The 17,773-nt window shown below is 39.6% G+C and overlaps 1 protein-coding gene across 1 annotated transcript; it reads right to left on the bottom strand.

Moving 5' to 3' along the window:
- Positions 1-2,715: 2,715 nt before the first annotated feature.
- Positions 2,716-17,154, bottom strand: LOC134672189 (nose resistant to fluoxetine protein 6-like). Its single transcript, XM_063530088.1, has 13 exons — positions 17,034-17,154; positions 14,655-14,794; positions 13,137-13,318; positions 12,657-12,802; positions 11,894-12,008; positions 10,475-10,562; positions 9,873-10,039; positions 8,856-9,041; positions 7,960-8,133; positions 5,840-5,993; positions 4,632-4,818; positions 3,478-3,653; positions 2,716-2,874 (listed from the first exon to the last, which is right to left on the bottom strand). Exons 1-13 carry the CDS (start codon positions 17,095-17,097, stop codon positions 2,716-2,718), a joined length of 1,938 nt encoding a protein of 645 aa, XP_063386158.1. The 5' UTR covers positions 17,098-17,154.
- Positions 17,155-17,773: the final 619 nt, after the last annotated feature.

Below are 17,773 nucleotides of genomic sequence, written 5' to 3'. Positions count from 1 at the left end.
TGAACATTGCATGTAAAAAATACGCAAGTACGTATAACGGGTTAGCACTGATTGACTAGCATGTTATCTTTTCGCGGATTAGCAAAGGAATATTTTGGTTTTAATTAACGGCTCGATTCGGAAAATGAATTAGATTTCTACTAGACTTCAACAAGTTACGATAAACGCCCATATTCTTAGGCCAAGCGCGCACCACGATTTTAATTTTTGCGACACGATTTTAGAATCGCGCTGTAATATATCGCAGAAAATCCACTGCGCGCACTGCGATGAAAAAGTCGACGATTTGTTCATTCTCAACATGGATTTCGTACCAGTCGCTTGTCGTGAAACGTGTCTTCTTATATACAACAAAGGTGATCTCCCTCTATTTCCATAATTAAACGGTCAACATCTAGCGTCTCATCTCGTGGTTCCATTGGAGAAGCAGGTTCCGATATGTTGACGCTTGGAGAGCCAAATGCCGACTGAGGTCCGGGGTGCGATTTTATAATCGCAGTGCGCGCGGGGCCATACAGCTCCGTATGCTGCAATTGACTTTGCGACAATCGCGTCGCGAGAAGTCGCGGAAAAATGTGACAAATCACAATTTTAAAATCACTGCGGTTTTTTTTGTCGCATATGCGCGCACTGCCATATAAACACATACGTTACATTTCTGCGACTAAATTATCGCGCGACAAAAAGTCGTGGTGCGCGCTTGGCCTTAAACTCCTAATAGGTAGGTAGCGCTTTGACGTCAATAGACAACCGTTAACAGGTTTACAAGCAAAATGTATGGTTTAGACAAGTAAAAATTGACTATTCATGTTTTTTAGTTGTCTAGACAAGTTGTTAGATAGATAGATAGACAATCTGTTTATTTGTTTGCACAGAATATTCACATACAAAAATGACATACATACAAAAAATAGAGAAAATAAAAACACAATATTCACATAGATTTGTACAAAAATAGAAAAAGAAGGAAAAATACACAAGTATTTAAATACCTACTGTTTCACACAAATAGAAATTATGTTTGGGTCGCAGCAAAACAAAAGGGTTCTGGCTCAGTATTACGCTTCACCTAGTGGCTTCACCCTATGGGAGGGGCACTGATATTCTGCCAGGACAAGATCATACAACAAACAGTTTTTTAATTAGTTTGTTAGCCGCTCCTAACACTCCGCACCCTGGAGCTCAAGCAACCTTACTCACGGACAGGAACACAACACTATGAGTAGGTATTGAGTAGGGCCATAGAGAAATATAGTAAGACAAGAGTGCTCACTCCATACATCAGTTTTGGAACCAAAAATATTAGTATTTTCGTAGTCGACATCTAGCATCGAGTAGCGGAATTATCAGTACCGCTACTGGATACTAGATGTCTCTCAAGTGGCGACCAATGAAAATTGTATTGAACAACAATTTACAACTAATATTAGAAGCAGAAGGAGTTGAAAATAGAGTTCCGGTTAATCCGTTTATAATATTAGCTGAAAATTTTTGAGCATTAGACTTTTCGGTCGCCGCTACATCTATTGTCAAGTAGCAGTACTGATAATTCCGCTATTCGATGCTAGATGTCGACTATGAAAATACTAATAATATTTTTGGTACCAAAACTGATGTATGGAGTGAGCACTCTTGTCTTACTATATTTCTCTATGGCCCTACTCAATACCTACTCATAGTGTTGTGTTCCTGTCCGTGAGTAAGGTTGCTTGAGCTCCAGGGTGCGGAGTGTTAGGAGCGGCTAACAAACTCTATGGTAGGGTCTAGTGTTATTTGGCTGCGGTTTTGCGAAGTCACATAGTTATTTACATAATATATTAGTAGAAAACGTCAGAACATTATAATAGCTAAATATAGGTACCATCGCTGTTAACTGCATATAGACCTTATGCCTTTTGTAATAAGGTCCACCGATGTAGAGTTAGGAGTGTTGCTGTTTGGACAGTCGACGTCAAAAATATGTTTACATTTATCGCCTTATTACAAAGGAGTAAGGTGCAAAACTGTTAACATATCTTTGACGTCGACTGTAGATACGTTATTTAAAGATATACTATAAATTATGTTTTATTTCTTAAACTATCCATAAACCTAGGTATTTAAAGCTAATTAATAGGCCTGGGTGAATACTTGAAGATAAAAAGGTTTCGGTTTCAATAATAAAACTAAACGTTATTTTCAATATGTTTATCAAAAGCTTGTAACTTGTATTACAAGTGGAAGCTTTTTACAGCTTTAGTTAGAAATGGACTTCCTTGTATTACAAGCTTTTGATAAACTGGGCACTGGTATATGTTGTAGTAGTAGCAGTAATCACAGGTTTACATAATATTTACAGAAATATAAAGTTAGGTACAAAGGCGAATAATGGAGCATTCCATGAAATTGTCTACCGTTGTCCCGTACAAACGCGAAGTTTCTGAAGATTTAAAGGTATTAAGAGTTTCCTTTTCTATGACAATGGTCAAAAATATGCACAGAAAAATAATCGCCTGCTTTAAATGCCGAGAAAAAAGTCGCAACACAGGAAATAAAATGCGTTTGTACGGGACAGCCCGTGGAATGCTCCAATATGTATGGAATAAATGACAACTTAAATAAGGTACAAAGGCGAATAATATGACAACTTAAATAACTTTTATACATTTTATTTTTAAAACAAAACAAAACCGTTACAAAGAATAAGAAATAGTAACAGTTATAATAACGGTGAGCTCAGACTTTAGAAGTGACCTCTTCATTCGGTTCCACCTTCACTCGTCGGGGCGGCGCGAGGGCCGTTTTAGAAACCTGAGCGAGCGGAGACTCCACGGCGATCCACAGCAGCGCGCCAAGCCCGTATGAAAGGAAGATGGTCGATGCGAGAATTGTTAACTGTTGGAAATACGTGGAAATTTTTATCAAATCGATAATTTTATGAGTATATTTAAGCATTTATCAGAAAAAGAGCCCTAGCCAAATCGACAAACTTTTCGTTCGCATCTGACTGAAGTAACATAGGTACTGGAAGATATTCTTCTTAGGGATAAGTTCGCCCTTGTACTATATTTATATTCTATCTGATGTACCTTTACTTCTCTCTTCCGTACAATAAACTGTTACTTAGGTACTTACTTACATACATACAAAAATACAGAAAGGGAAAGGGATAAGTTCGCCTTTGTATAAATGATGTGTGTTCTTTCATGTTTTATGTTTCTTTTTGTACAATTAAGTATTTTACTACCAAAACAATACGGTCGAATTGATAACCTCCACCTTTTTTAAAGTCGGTTAAAAAAAATTGTCACCTTGGCTAGGGCCCCTAATCCACTGATATCCAAATAGACTAAGGGCCAGAGTTGCACCAACCACATTCGACAAACTGATCAACGTCAGCCGTCAAACTTTCCATACATAAAAATTTTGCGAGCTCTTTAACGATACAAACAGTTTGGTGCAACCGACGCTTAATGTGTTTTAAGGACATGGGCGTACGTTATAGTGCAAGGTCTGCAGAACAGTACGTACGACATAATAGTCAGACATGAATGTAGGCTGTCGCCCGGCACCAATCAGGCCTCGCTGTATCGCGCCGTGCACCAAGAAAGCGCTGTACGTGCAACGGGCCATCCATGAGAAACCACGCCACTCGACGATGCCGCGGTACGTATCTGAAAGCCAACACATAAGTATAAGTATAAGGTCGTCGGGAGTAGTAGAGATGATTTACCCTTATTAGACCAAACTATATAGTCGTACGGTTTTCAAATGTCGGAATCCACTTGAGAGATTACCTGCCGATGAATCGCATTGCTAACTTTTGTTACATTATTGTTGTTATCTGTATGGAATCTTTTGATGTTATATTGCATTTCATTTTGCACAGGTAATTAGCGGTTTAGTTTAACAAAAGATAACAATGCCATTCATCGCCAGGTAATAGTCCTCTCAAGTGGATACCGACATTTTAAAACTATCCGAATAGTCGGATGGAATAACTGTGTTTGTGTGGGAACTGCACGCCGACGTTGCAGTTGGCGTGCAGACGGCGAGCAGTTCCCATACAAAATGCAGTCGGGTTGCAGTTCGTCTGTATCGGCCCTAAGATGTATGTACTTTTCTTGTTTTAAATGTATGTATGTATGTATGTATGTCACTTTATTGCACATAAACAGGTTTACATAAACTGTACTGGAAATAAGTCCGTAAGCCGGCGCTGTCAATTGTTTTATAAAAAACATATTATCCTATTTTAAAGATACCAGCAAGTGGCATGACTTTTTATCAATTTTCCTTTATCCTCCTAAGGCCCAGCCAAACAAGAGAAAAATCCAACGTTTGCCACTGAAATTTGACCCTATAATGTAAGACATAGAGTTGATTTTGCGTTGTTTGAAAATTGAACGAAACAAAGCAAAAGCGACTCTGTTCCAATTGAATATGATTTAGATTTCATCGAACTGAAGAAGTAGGACCTTGGGCCTTTATTTATGACATGTATAGTCACGATCCGTGATTGTTGAGCCTAAGGTCCTAGCTAAATCGGATATTCCATAGCGCAAATATTAAACGACCAATTTAGCTGGGACCCTAAATGGCTCAACAACCGCAGAGCGTGATGGTACTTCTTAACTTATGCTTTAGCTTACTTTCAACCCTGAATATGCAGCCCAACGTTATGACAATGACCACCACTTGGAAGATAGGTTTGAGGAGGCACGCATATAGAACCCGGAGCAGGGTGGAGGGCTCAAAGCCGTCGATGTAGAAGATACCGCCCGTGAGTATCAGCCCCACCCCGATGGGGAACATCAACCACTGCACCCAGGGGAATTTCTGAAATATATTTTTATAATAATTAAAAATAAATAAAGAGGTTTGAAATGTACATAGTATTCTTTTCATTTCAGGATCAGGAGTGCTTACAACCTATTAAGTATTTCAGTTTGCTCCAAGAGGAATTTAGAGATAGAGTGGGAAAAAACATATAGTTTGGCCTAACCTGTAGGTGCAGACATTTTCTGGTCGTTCTTAAGCCATTCATATGCTAACAGCCCAGCGGCGATGCCCAACATATTATATACTTAGCCTCGTGCCGCCCGCCATACAAAATTATAGCCAAGGAAGTTAGAGTCTGCGACGTTTGAGTTTAATATTTTTTTAAGTTTAGGTTCTAAGTCAAGTTTAGTATCATTTTCAACTACATCAAAGATGTAGACATTGATTTCATCGAAATCGGTTCAGCGTTCATTGATTTCCCATACAATCCTACACCTTACCTTTCATTTTTAAGGTTTTTTTTGGAATAAAAACTATCCTATGTTCTTTCCCGGCACTCAAACTATCTCTATACCAAATTTTATCTAAATCGGTTCAGCGGTTATTGAATCCCCATACAAATTTCCTCCTCCCTTTTCACACCCTTAAAGGATGATTATTGAGATTAAAAGTATGCTATGTTATTCCCTGGGACTCAAACTATCTCTGTACCAAATTTTAACTAAATTGGTTCAGCAGTTTAAGCGTGAAGAGGAATTAAAAAAAAGTATTTTTTTCATATTGTATGTGTTTTTACTTCGGAATGGTGTCATTATGATATCAGAAATGAATTCGGCACCCCCGATTTATACGAAAACGATACCAAACTTGACCTTGTAGCTTAAATGATACAGATATCAAGATCAACTTGAGAGCCCCCCCCCCCTAAAAATTTACATCAAAAATCTCGGTGGCTCCACTTCTTGAATCCATCCCTGGGTCTTAAGGACCAATCCTGCCAAAGGAAATCTCTTGTTCATGCGACGCCGTATATTAGCTCCAGCGCCATCCGCTATAGGAAAGGAACACAAGTACTAACCTGCAGACGTGCAGAGATTTTCTGGTCATTCTTCAACCATTGGTAGGCCAGCAGCCCGCCGGCGATTCCCAACGTGTATGTGGATAGGTTCGTGTGTCCGCGGACAAATACCAGCCGGTAAGTGTCGTCGGTGTGATAAATACTACGTAAGACCCTGAATAAAAGGAGAATGTATTATTAGCTATTCTATAAAGTTTGTACCATCTTCTACATTCATTATTTTTCACGCCACTGTTCGGAAATGTAGCAATAGATGGTATAAAACCAAGCTGGAAAGTAGGCAATAGCTGTAGCACCTGAACCACCACTACTACAATGTTTCATTGTTATCATCATCTGTCATTGGTGACAGTTAGCTACAGCAATGAGTATCATTTAAAACATAAAAAAAACAATAAAAGGTCTTTTTTTGCGCAACTTTTTCCTTCAAAAATAAAATTAGGTTATTTATAGAACCAATTTCTTATTTAAATAAAAAAAGAAATGACAAAACCATTCACTTCATTTTTTTTAACAATTATCCATTCAGTTCACACTTAAGGCGTTTTTGACTTTTGTAGCTGTTTGTGGTTTTTTTTAGCAAAAACGCTTCTAATTTTAGAGTCGGTTTGAAGCAAATAACAGAAAAACGCCTCTTAAAAGTGGTAAAAAAAGTAAAAAAGGCGGGATCTGAAAATACTTACTGAATTGGATAGTGTATATTGTGTTTGACTAAAAAATATAAGAAACGTGTATCTACGCTCGCTATAAAAATGAGTTCTTCTAGTGAAGAAAATGATATTCTTACGCTGACGCCTACCGAAATTCAAGAGACAGTTAAGTACAGGCAGTGGCTAGTCATTTGCTACCAGAGAAATCGCGGGCTAGTACTTATAGTTATGTAAATGTTTTCTTATTTCCTCGCAGTAGTCGTGAAAAGCACTATGTAATGCCTCGGCCGGAAACGCTAAAGATGGACTCGCATTATTCGAGGGCCTCCACTAACGTGTCGGCCCTCGAACTCACTCGTCCATCTTTTAGCGGTTTTCCGTCCTCTCCTACAATGTACTAATTATTATTATTTGGAGCCTTACGTGTCCCACTGCTGGGCAAAGGCCTCCCCCCAATTTCTCCAGAGATCTCTTTCCTCTCCTGTGTCTGGCCACTCCTTCAAAAAGGAGTCTAGTTCATCCCGCCATCGCCGGCGGGGTCTGCCAACTCCCCGATTTGAGTTTTCGGGCTCCCACTCTGTAGCAATTTTGCCCCACAACTCATTCGGCATTCGGCAGACGTGACCAGCCCAGTCCCATTTTAGTCTACATTCATAGATCTTATTATTAAATGACATTATCTTATTATTTTATCTTAAAAGTGTTGCTATTTTATGTTTAAGGATGACTCGCATGCTAAACCGGGTCGGGGCCGGCCCGGAGCTTCCGGCGCTTCGTTTTCTATGGAAAGCACTAACTTGATCACCGATCAGCCATGTCATTACATGTCAGAAGTCTCGGCCCGGGCCCGGCCCGGTCTAGCGTAAGTCATCCTTTATTTGTTGCATATTAATCTCAGTATTTGCAAGAGGCACCTAGGACGGACTTAATTTCGAACCCATCGCACCGGACGGTTTTAAAACAGTTGATCACCATACTAGAATAGAGTCAGTGAATGTTAAGTGCAGCCATACAAGATGGCAACACTAGCAAATTATCATATTGTAACGTCATATTTTCTGACCGTATATCCGGGTATGTCTTGGACCCGGATATGTCCTTAAACTACGTCCAAGACCACCGGTGGACGGGCAGCAGCGTCCCTTAAATTCGGTGTACTCGACTGCGATCGCCTACCCGCCTGCCAAGCGTGGCGATTATGGCATTCACCCCCCAACAAGGTGGAGGCCTATGTTCAGCAGTGGACGTCTTATGGCTGAGATGATGATGATGAACGTCATATTTTCTGAAGCTTGATATTTCATTATGATGGTGTTGCCATCAGCCAACTGCAGGCTTAAATAAGATGAATTCTAGAATTAAATATATGTCCTAGCACCACTTGCACCCCGGGTTAGTGTGATAGTGCAAATGGACCCTAGAGTTTCCATACATTATTAGTAAAAGGTTAAAGCAAGAAGGATTACTCACTCTGGACTGTGTAAGACCACCGCGTCAAGATCTTGGAAGTAGGTGTGTGCTGCAGGAATGAGGATGGAGATGACCAGCATCACGCTGAGCGCGAGGAGTTGGAGACGCCATTTCCGGAAGAGGATGCACAAGAGCAGACCTACGCCGAACAACTGCGTATCTGCTGCTAAGTACCTGACAGAAATATTATGATTTGATAAGGGATAATGCCATAAGCATATTATAAGCGCTGGTGGCCTAGCGGTAAGAGCGTGCGACTTGCCATCTGGAGGTCGCGGGTTCAAACCCCGGCTCGTACCAATGAGTTTTACGGAACTTATGTACGAAATATCATTTGATATTTACCAGTCGCTTTTCGGCGAAGGAAAACATCGTGAGGAAACCGGACTAATCCCGATAAGGCCTCTCGTACATCCGTGAAACTCATTGGTACGAGCTGGGATTTGAAACCGCGACCTCCGGATTGAAAGTCGCACGCTCTTACGGCTAGGCCACCAGCGCTTTTTGTGTCGGACCACTGTCGGACTATTGACATACTTATGGGTGGTGGGTCGGTTTGAAATTGTGATGTCTACTCCCATTTTTCGTAAGAAAAACAAAAATCTGTTAATCTATCCCTTATTCGAGGATTCGAGGAACATACTCGTACATACATAAAAACCGGACAAGTGGGAATCGGACTCGCCCACTGAAGGCTCCGATTTTTAATATTTTTTTGTTGTTATAGCGGCAACAGAAATACATAATCTGTGAAAATTTCAATTATAGCTATCACGTTTCATGAGATACAGCCTGGTGACAAACATACAGATGGACAGACAGACAGAGGAGTCTTAGTAATATGGTCCCGTTTTTACCCTTTGTGTACGGAACCCTAAAAACAAATCGCAACTCACCAGCTCTGCGGGAAACAATGCGAATTGTCATAGATGTAGTTGTTGATGTAGAGCAAGTGCGCCCACCAGTACTGGTTGCAGGCCGGGGCTTCGCTGGCAACCAGCAAGTCCCAGAGCGGTCCGTCTCCCAAGTGTCGCATCAAGGTCATGATCGTGAATATTATGAGGGCGTACGTTGGGGTCAATCTGGGGACAATTGGAATGATGACTGTAGTTTTTTCCATGTTTGAAATAAAACACTGTAAGTACAAGAGCGTCATTATAGAGGTAAGAAAGAGGGAGGAGCGAGAGTGTTCTGTATTGCCTTCGATAAAAGGTAATTTAAAGTTAGGTACCTATTTTTACGTAAGACGTGATGACGTGATGTTTTCGTAAGAGAGGGAAGTCTAACGGGCATAAAAGAAAAAATAAACGCCTTAAATCAGGCGGTCAAAGAGAAGGTACAACATAGATCTGCTTGGAAATTTCTCCATCGACAAGACCTTACCTCAGCCATCGCATCAGCATGCCCTTGGGCCAGTCCCACAGGGTAACTCGGTGTTTCTCTGCATGTAGCTCAAAGGTGGAACTGTTCTATCTGAGTATGACCTTACCTCAGACATCGCATCAGCATGCCCTTGGGCCAGTCCCACAGGGTAACTCGGTGTTTCTCTGCATGTAGCTCAAAGGTGGAACTGTCCTATCTGAGTATGACCTTACCTCAGCCATCGCATCAGCATGCCCTTGGGCCAGTCCCACAGGGTAATTCGGTGTTTCTCTGCATGTAGCTCAAAGGTGGAACTATCCTATCTGACTATGACCTTACCTCAGCCATCGCATCAGCATGCCCTTGGGCCTGTCCCACAGGGTAACTCGGTGTTTCTCTGCATGTAGCTCAAAGGTGGAACTATCCTATCTGACTATGACCTTACCTCAGCCTTCGCATCAGCATGCCCTTGGGCCAGTCCCACAGGGTACCTCGGTGTTTCTCTGCATGTAGCTCAAAGGTGGAACTATCCTATCTGACTATGAGCTTACCTCAGCCATCGCATCAGCATGCCCTTGGGCCAGTCCCACAGGGTAACTCGGTGCTTCTCGGCATGCAGCTCGAAGTTGAAGGCCAGCAGAAATCCGGACATGACGAAGAACGTATACGTCACTAGGGTCCCGTTGAAGAGGATAAATTTGCCGGGATCCTCGTATGACTGGAATGAAGATAACATAAATTTGTATTATAAAACCAATACAGGGTATTTTCAACCCTTACTATATTTTACCACAAAAATGCCAAAAAAGATTATAAAAATTTTCAAGAAAAAATAATATTAGGTATGTTCATTACAATAAAACATTTACATAAATAGAAGCATCAAAGGTTGCGTAAGGTGAACGTACATGCTAATGCCTAAAAGATGACACCTTGCTGTCACCTCTATTGACAATGACTTTAAGTTTCAAGATGACTTGTACTGAGACCGCGTCAAGCACCAGTACGTTTACCTTACTAGGTTTTGAAACCAGTCGCTGGCATGACCAGTATTTGACTGTTAATGAAGTACCTACTACACACTCGTAAGCTGCTTGTAGCGACACTACATATATTAGGCTCAAATATAAACTACATTAAAACAAAATCTTACTGTCTCGATGTAGAAGGGGTTCTTGAGGTATGAGAAGACCATCACGAGCGCGGTGTGCGAGAAGAAGACGCATATCATTGTCATAGCCCTGTTGAGAAAAGTACAAGTTAATAAATTTTTCACCACACCAGCTCGGAAAGGCTTACTTTGCACTTCAAAACCTGATAGCAAAGTTGCATTTTATTCACATGAGAAGCAAAGTAAAATGCAAATTTTGAGTTGTTTTCTCACGATCGCTGGTAGAATTGACTTTTAAACGATGATTTTGGATGATAAACAGGGGTCGTACAAAAAGTGCGGATGACGTCAAACCACTTATAGGATGATTTCAAATAGTATTTTTGATTTTCATGAACAATTATCACTTATCATTTATCAACCTCTTTATTAAACGATATCGCCACTTGAAATGAGTAGGTACGTTTTTGACTGACACATTGTCAATCAGATGAACAATAAATTGACTTCGTTATTGTTTAGCTATTGTATCTTCACGATTATATTTAGCTAAAATTTATATTTACTAATGTATAAGAAAACGCTCTAAATGTCATCTTTACTCGAATATTGTGGCAATTTTCCGTTTTTGGAGGTACGTGACACGGAAGTTTAAATACAAACTCAAACATCATCCTGTGTGCAAGATTACGTCATTTTTACGTCATCCGCACTTTTTGTCCGACCCCTGATGATAAATATTTAATAACATTCATTTGGATATGATTTTGTTTGATATTTTACATTTAATATTTGCTTCGGGTTGGTGTGGTGAAAAATTTTGTGTTTCACTCGGGAGCAAATTTTGTTTAATTCTCGTGCTTTGAAACCCTCGCAACGCTCAACATTCCATTTCTCGAATTTTGGAATCTTTCGCTTGCTCGGGTATCAATATTAGCACGAGCGGTTAAACAACAACTTTGCCCCCTTGTAAAACAGATAACTATTACTACCTGCATGCCAACTGCAACTTTGGCGTGCAGTTCCCATACATGTACAAATACAAATTGCAGTCGAGACGACGGCCCTCAGACAGGTCACACTGATCGTAACAGACGCGTTTTGTTAGAGAGTGAAGTCTTCTGTAGGTACATACATACATACATACATCACTGGCTCAGTGACCCAAAGAGGATCTTGGCCTCTGACACAAGAGAGCGCCATTCTGCCCTACTCTGCGCCACTTCACGCCAGTTGGGTATTCCGAGGGCAGACAGATCTTTTTGGGCTTCGTCACTCCAGCAGAATCTGGGACGCCCAGCTTCTGCTCAGCTTCAGCTTTGTAGGTACCTAGTACTATTATTTATTCTGTGCCCGAGTCTGTTTAACAAGGAGAGGCGATTGGACCGAAAGTAGTGCCGCTATAACTGCCATCTTAGCCCTGTTCTTATAGAAGACCCAGGTTCCCTGACCAGATATTACCTGAGCCCGTTAAATACGGTGAGTCGGTTTAGCCGAGGGTCTGGCCCCACGCCGCTTGGCGCCACCAGCTTACGCCAGTTCTTGCGCATTGAGAACGCCAAGAGATATGGGTTTTCTGAAAAACATTTATATAGTGATCATTATCATACATATAGGTAGGTATGCAGGCCAAGAAAAGTCTGCAGCGGATTTGATAGCTCACGCAATCAAACTTCTATGAAATTATGACGTATAAATAACACTTACACTGCGTGGGCTATCAAATCCGCAGCAGACTTTTCTTGGTCTGCCTCTATCAAGCTTTTGTTAACTAGGTACCTATTGGGTGTCTTTGGGTATTAAATAAATAACAAATTTAATCTATTACGGATATTATTCCGAAACATGTCGCCAATAGCGACTAAAAATTCAAGTAAGTGAAACCGTTGTCGTATAAACAACTTATACAAGAACTGCTTGTTTAAAGCTATAACTATAAGATAAGATTATGCGTTTCAGGACAATAAAAATAATATATCGAATTTAAGCTGTTGTGAGACATACTAACATTGAATAATTATACGGTTTAGACTTACTTGTTTTTAGTCACTCGCGCGACATGTTTCGGAGAGCCTAGGTCTCCTTTCTCAAGCACTAACAGTGCGAGCAGCGTTCACGACGGCCGTGTATCGCGTACTGCTGCTCGCCGCGTCGCGAAACATGTCGCGCGAGTGATTAAATACAAGTGAGTCTAAACTGTAAAATTATTCAAAAAATAATTTACTTGCGTTTTCGCCTTTAAGGAGATCATAGGCGGTGCCGACTGCGTTGATAGCGATTAGCAATAAGTACACAATGCCCATAATGTAGTCTCCTGCGCCGAGTGATCTGTTCTGTCCATGCCTCTTACAATAATTTATTTCTTTTAACCTGCAAAATTAATTATATATAAAAATAGTAGAGGACGAATAAAACACGAATAGAATAAGATTATTTGTTACAAAATTTTAAATCACCGGGTTACAAGAAGTTACAAGAAGATCAAAATAATTGGAAAAGCTCAAGATAATTTCAGGAAAATTTCAGAGTAAACGAGGGAAACTTTAATTGTGGTAATTATAATGGAATTCTATTCCCATACAAAACTTAGTGTTTGGTTTCTGATGTGTATTGTTATTTCTTTTATTTTGCAGTTTCGCAGTGCCTCGGTATTACTGTGATGCTGTGTAATGTAACTAATTTGAATAAGAAAATAAATAAATACCTGGCATTAAGCCTGTATTCCTTCCACATAGAGTCGTCGAGGCATTCCTCAAGGATCATTCCTAGGTCCGTATCGTTTTCTAAACTCCTATTCTTTATGAATTCTTTGCAGGTTTCTTGGACGCACACCGCTCTGTGTACCACTGTGTGATTAAAATGCTTTTTCGTGTATTCTGAGTATTCCTGAAATACAAGAAATATACGAAATAATCAAAAGTGATGTTCTTGTTTGAAGAAACATCACATTTGACACTGACATATCTAATGCATATCGTTTCTAGGTCTATTAACTGACGTATCTTAAAGTTCGAATCTGGCCTGATGGCTGGTACAGTCTGAATTGGAACGTTACCTTAACAACCTACGCACAGCTGGGGGCAGAGGCTAGATTCATTACAATATTATCCTAGGTCAGAGCAGCCAAAGAGTGCTCATTACAGCGGTATTTAACCCATAATAACAGTAATTACTTGGTTGATCGTGAACCCGATATCACACCACACTTATGTTTATATATGTTTATTCATTTGTTCTTGGAATAATAGCGTAATAATTAGAGGAAGTTGTCGATGTGTTATGAGAATAATAAACAAGTATATTATATACCTATAGGGCTACCGCCAATACCGAAAATCGTCAATTGCGGGGATTTTTCTCTGTCACTCTAATTACGACTTCATTGGAGTAAAAGAGAAAGATCCCCGCAATTTGCGAATTTCGGTTTTCGCGGTAGCCGCTCTGGTACTATCACAAAAAAAGTCTTTTAGATTTCTTCTTCCAGTGCCATCTCCTACCGGAGGTCGGCTATCATGAAGGTTTTACGAACTTTAGACACAGCTGCGCGGATTAATGAGCGTGTGCTCTGTTTGAACCATGTTCGGAGATTTTTGAGCCATGAGTTACGTCTTCATCCGGATGATCTTTTCCCTTGGATCTTTTAGATTTACGTTTAAAAAAATACCTAGTATAAATTTCATTCGATAGCGTGACGTGACGTACGCGTTTGCGTTAAGTGTCATTTTGTATGAGATTTTGAGTTTCCAAACCGTCCCGCTTGGCGCGCTGTTCAAAATCCCAAAAAAACGGCACGTCCGTCATGCTAACAAATTAAATTAGATTAGTCCGGTTTCCACACGATGTTTTCCTTCACCGAAAAGCAACTGGTTAAATATCAAAAATCGGCCCCCGGTTCGGTTAATCGGTTTTTGAACTTCAATCGCTCGATTTCGTCACTCGAAAATCGGTGGAAAACGGAGAAATGCTACTTTTTCAAATACGAACGATTGAAATTTGGAATCTTGTGGTATTGACCACTCGATTTCAATTCTATTAGTAGAATTTAAACGCCTAGTAGTGGAGATATCATTTAACGATATACACAAAATCGAGTGGTCTAATTTCAAAAATCGGCCCCCTGGGGTTTGAACCCGCGACATTCGGATTGAAAGTCACACGCTCTTACCACTAGGCCACCACCAGCGCTGCCCCAACGGTGCCTCATATATCTTAGTTAACTCACCAGTATCATCTGCATCAGCTCGGAGTGTTCCTTGGAGTAGAGAACTGCGTCGGCCAGGCAGTAAGTCCCCCCCGGCTGCGCCACACATTGATCGTAATCGTCCATCAGGAAAAGCTTCGGCATTTTGCTGAACTCTGTGACTGAAACAACCGTAAAATTATCAGAAAAACCGGGCAAGTGCGAGTCGGACTCGCGCACGAAGGGTTCCGTACCATAAAGCAAAAAAAAAAAACGGAAAAAAATGCAAAAAGAAAACGGTCACCCATCCAAGTACTGACCACGCCCGACGTTGCTTAACTTTGGTCAAAAATCACGTTTGCTGTATGGGAGCCCCACTTAAATCTTTATTTTATTCTGTTTTTAGTATTTGTTGTTATAGCGGCAACAGAAATACATCATCTGTGAAAATTTCAACTGTCTAGCTATCACGGTTCGTGAGATACAGCCTGGTGACAGACAGACGGACAGACGGACGGACGGACGGACGGACAGCGAAGTCTTGGTAATAGGGTCCCGTTTTACCCTTTGGGTACGGAACCCTAAAAGTCTTAGTAATAGGGTCCCGTTTTACCCTTTGGGTACGGAACCCTAAAAATTACATGTCTTATAAAACTTTCTTTCTTTCTTCCTCGCGTTATCCCGCCATTTCGCCACGGCTCATGAGAGCCTGGGGTCCGCTTGACAACTAATCCCATGATTTGACGTAAGACACTAGTTTTTACGAAAGCGACTGCCATCTGACCTTCCAACCCAGAGGGTAAACTAGACCTTATTGGGATTAGTCCGGTTTCCTCACGATGTTTTCCTACACCGAAAAGCGACGGGTAAATATCATATGATATTTCGTACATAAGTTCCGAAAAACTCATTGGTACGAGCCGGGGTTTGAACCCGCGACCTCCAGATTGCAAGTCGCACGCTCTCACCGCTAGGCCACCAGCGCTTGGTCAAGCAAAATCTTGTCAGTAGAAAAAGGCGCGATATTCATATTTTCTAAGGGACGATTAAACCTTCGCGCCTACATTTTTTGCCGCCTTTTTGTACTGACAAGGTTTGCTTAACCATCTATATGTATGTATAATTTAAAAAATCATATGCCCACTAAATAATTATGTAACTCCCTATTAATTATTTCGTGCGCATCGGATCTTTTTATTAACCCTTATATTGGCATCGTAACACCCGTGATACATGGAACTTAAAAAAATCTAGCAGGTTCACTTTATTACCTAACACAATAATTCTGCCATCAATATGTCGAGCTACCCTCCTTACTTATAGAAAAAAATAATTGACACGAGTGTCATTGTAAATTAATTAGTAATAATCAACATAGCGCCGCGGAAACAATAGATTTCGGTTCGTACTGGAAGTTTTGCATTTATTTCTTATGTTAGTATATATTTTTCCATAATCTACATTTTGATATCTTTACTGTCTCTTAGTGCATACATATTTACAATGCCTTCGAATTTAAAAACATTTAATACACAGAACCTTACATGAAACTGATATGTATTATATTTGATACACTGCCAATAACTCAGAAATGTACATATCGAAAGGATTGTATTACATTTAATACATTGCCAAGTTATCGTCAAAATATTTTTAAATGATTTTTTTATTTTTTTATTTTTGTGGGTTACAAAACATGCTTCAATTATTTAATATTAGTTGTCGTATTATTTAGTTATTAAACTTTGATTTTTTTAAGTACTAGATGTTATTTAACTTATATATTTGTACGCTGTAGCATTATTGCTACGCCGTAGCCCGTAGCACGGAAAAATATGTGTATGGCAAAAAATGGCCCCAAAGTAAAAAAATGTATTTTTTTTAACTTTTAATTATTTGTTTACTTTTCATATTTTACTCAACTTTTTGCTGACGACTTTTTTGAAACTTTACGGGATCTAATTTTCCGCCCATGTGATCAGGTATTCGTAGATATAATTTATTTTTACAGGTTTAATAGTCATCTGATGCTTTAGATTGCGTTTAATTAGCAGTAAATGCAGAAATGTTGCATTGCATGTTTTATTTTTATTTAAATCTTCATTTTTCTTCTAAAAAGTGGGTAACTATTTTGTCGAGTTATTGACATTGTATCAAATATGATACATATGATTTTCCGAAACTGGAAAATCCTGGATTTTTTTTCTTATTTTTTAATAGTCTAGTATGCTCAATAGGTGACAAAAAACTAAATAAATGTTTATATTTAAGATATTTTGAGCCTTGCCAAGATAAGGGTTAAGCTACTTTTAAAAAATCTGCCTCCTATACAGGGTGGACGATTATACTGAGCAACGTTTACTATGGGAACAACCCCGAAACTTCTTTTTTATACAATAATAAAAAGTTAATGTAACTTACAATTTAACTTATATATAATAGCCGAACTCTGGTGCACTAAGAATAAAAACAAAAATAACTTCATTGTTATTATCACTAATTAATCACTTATCACAAAAAACACGACAGGTTGTCACTCTCGCGACGCGATATGTAACTGTAAAAAAAAATCTTATGGATATTGAGAGCTCGTAGCATAGATTATCTCCGGCAAACTTCGTATACACGTGTCGGGTAAATATATATTTATATATAATAGTTATGGTTGCCATACGTCCAGTATATACGGGACTGTCACCGCATTTAAGTATCACGACCCGTTTTGGTCTGAGGCCATGAGTAAGCCCATTCAAAAAAAAAAAAAAAAAAATGACCCTCAGGTAAAAAAGTTTGACGACCTCTGCTCTAAAATACCACTGTCCCTTATCAGTTCCGACTAATTATGGCAACCCTAGATATAGTGCATACCTAATTATTTTGTATCGTATTTTCTCGGAAACGTTTCTATTTTTCATGCTACTTCAGTCAGAAGGAGCGATTTGAGGGTAAATTTTGTTTACTTTTATTTAAATACCTAAAGATACAGACTATAAATATTGTTATTTCAGAGTCTTCTTTTTAAGGTTTATAGTTTTCGAAAAATCGTAGCGCTTTTTTAAGACAACAATACGGTTGCATTTAATTTAGTTTGAATTTAATTGCAATTTTGAGGCCTTTATCTAATAGTAACTTCATCGATACGAAATTTTGATTTTTGAAGT

This window comes from Cydia fagiglandana, chromosome 16, assembly GCF_963556715.1.
Source record: "Cydia fagiglandana chromosome 16, ilCydFagi1.1, whole genome shotgun sequence".
NCBI lineage: Eukaryota > Metazoa > Arthropoda > Insecta > Lepidoptera > Tortricidae > Cydia > Cydia fagiglandana.
Note: the sequence above shows the minus strand (reverse complement) of the source record. Positions and strands in the feature narration are given on the sequence as shown.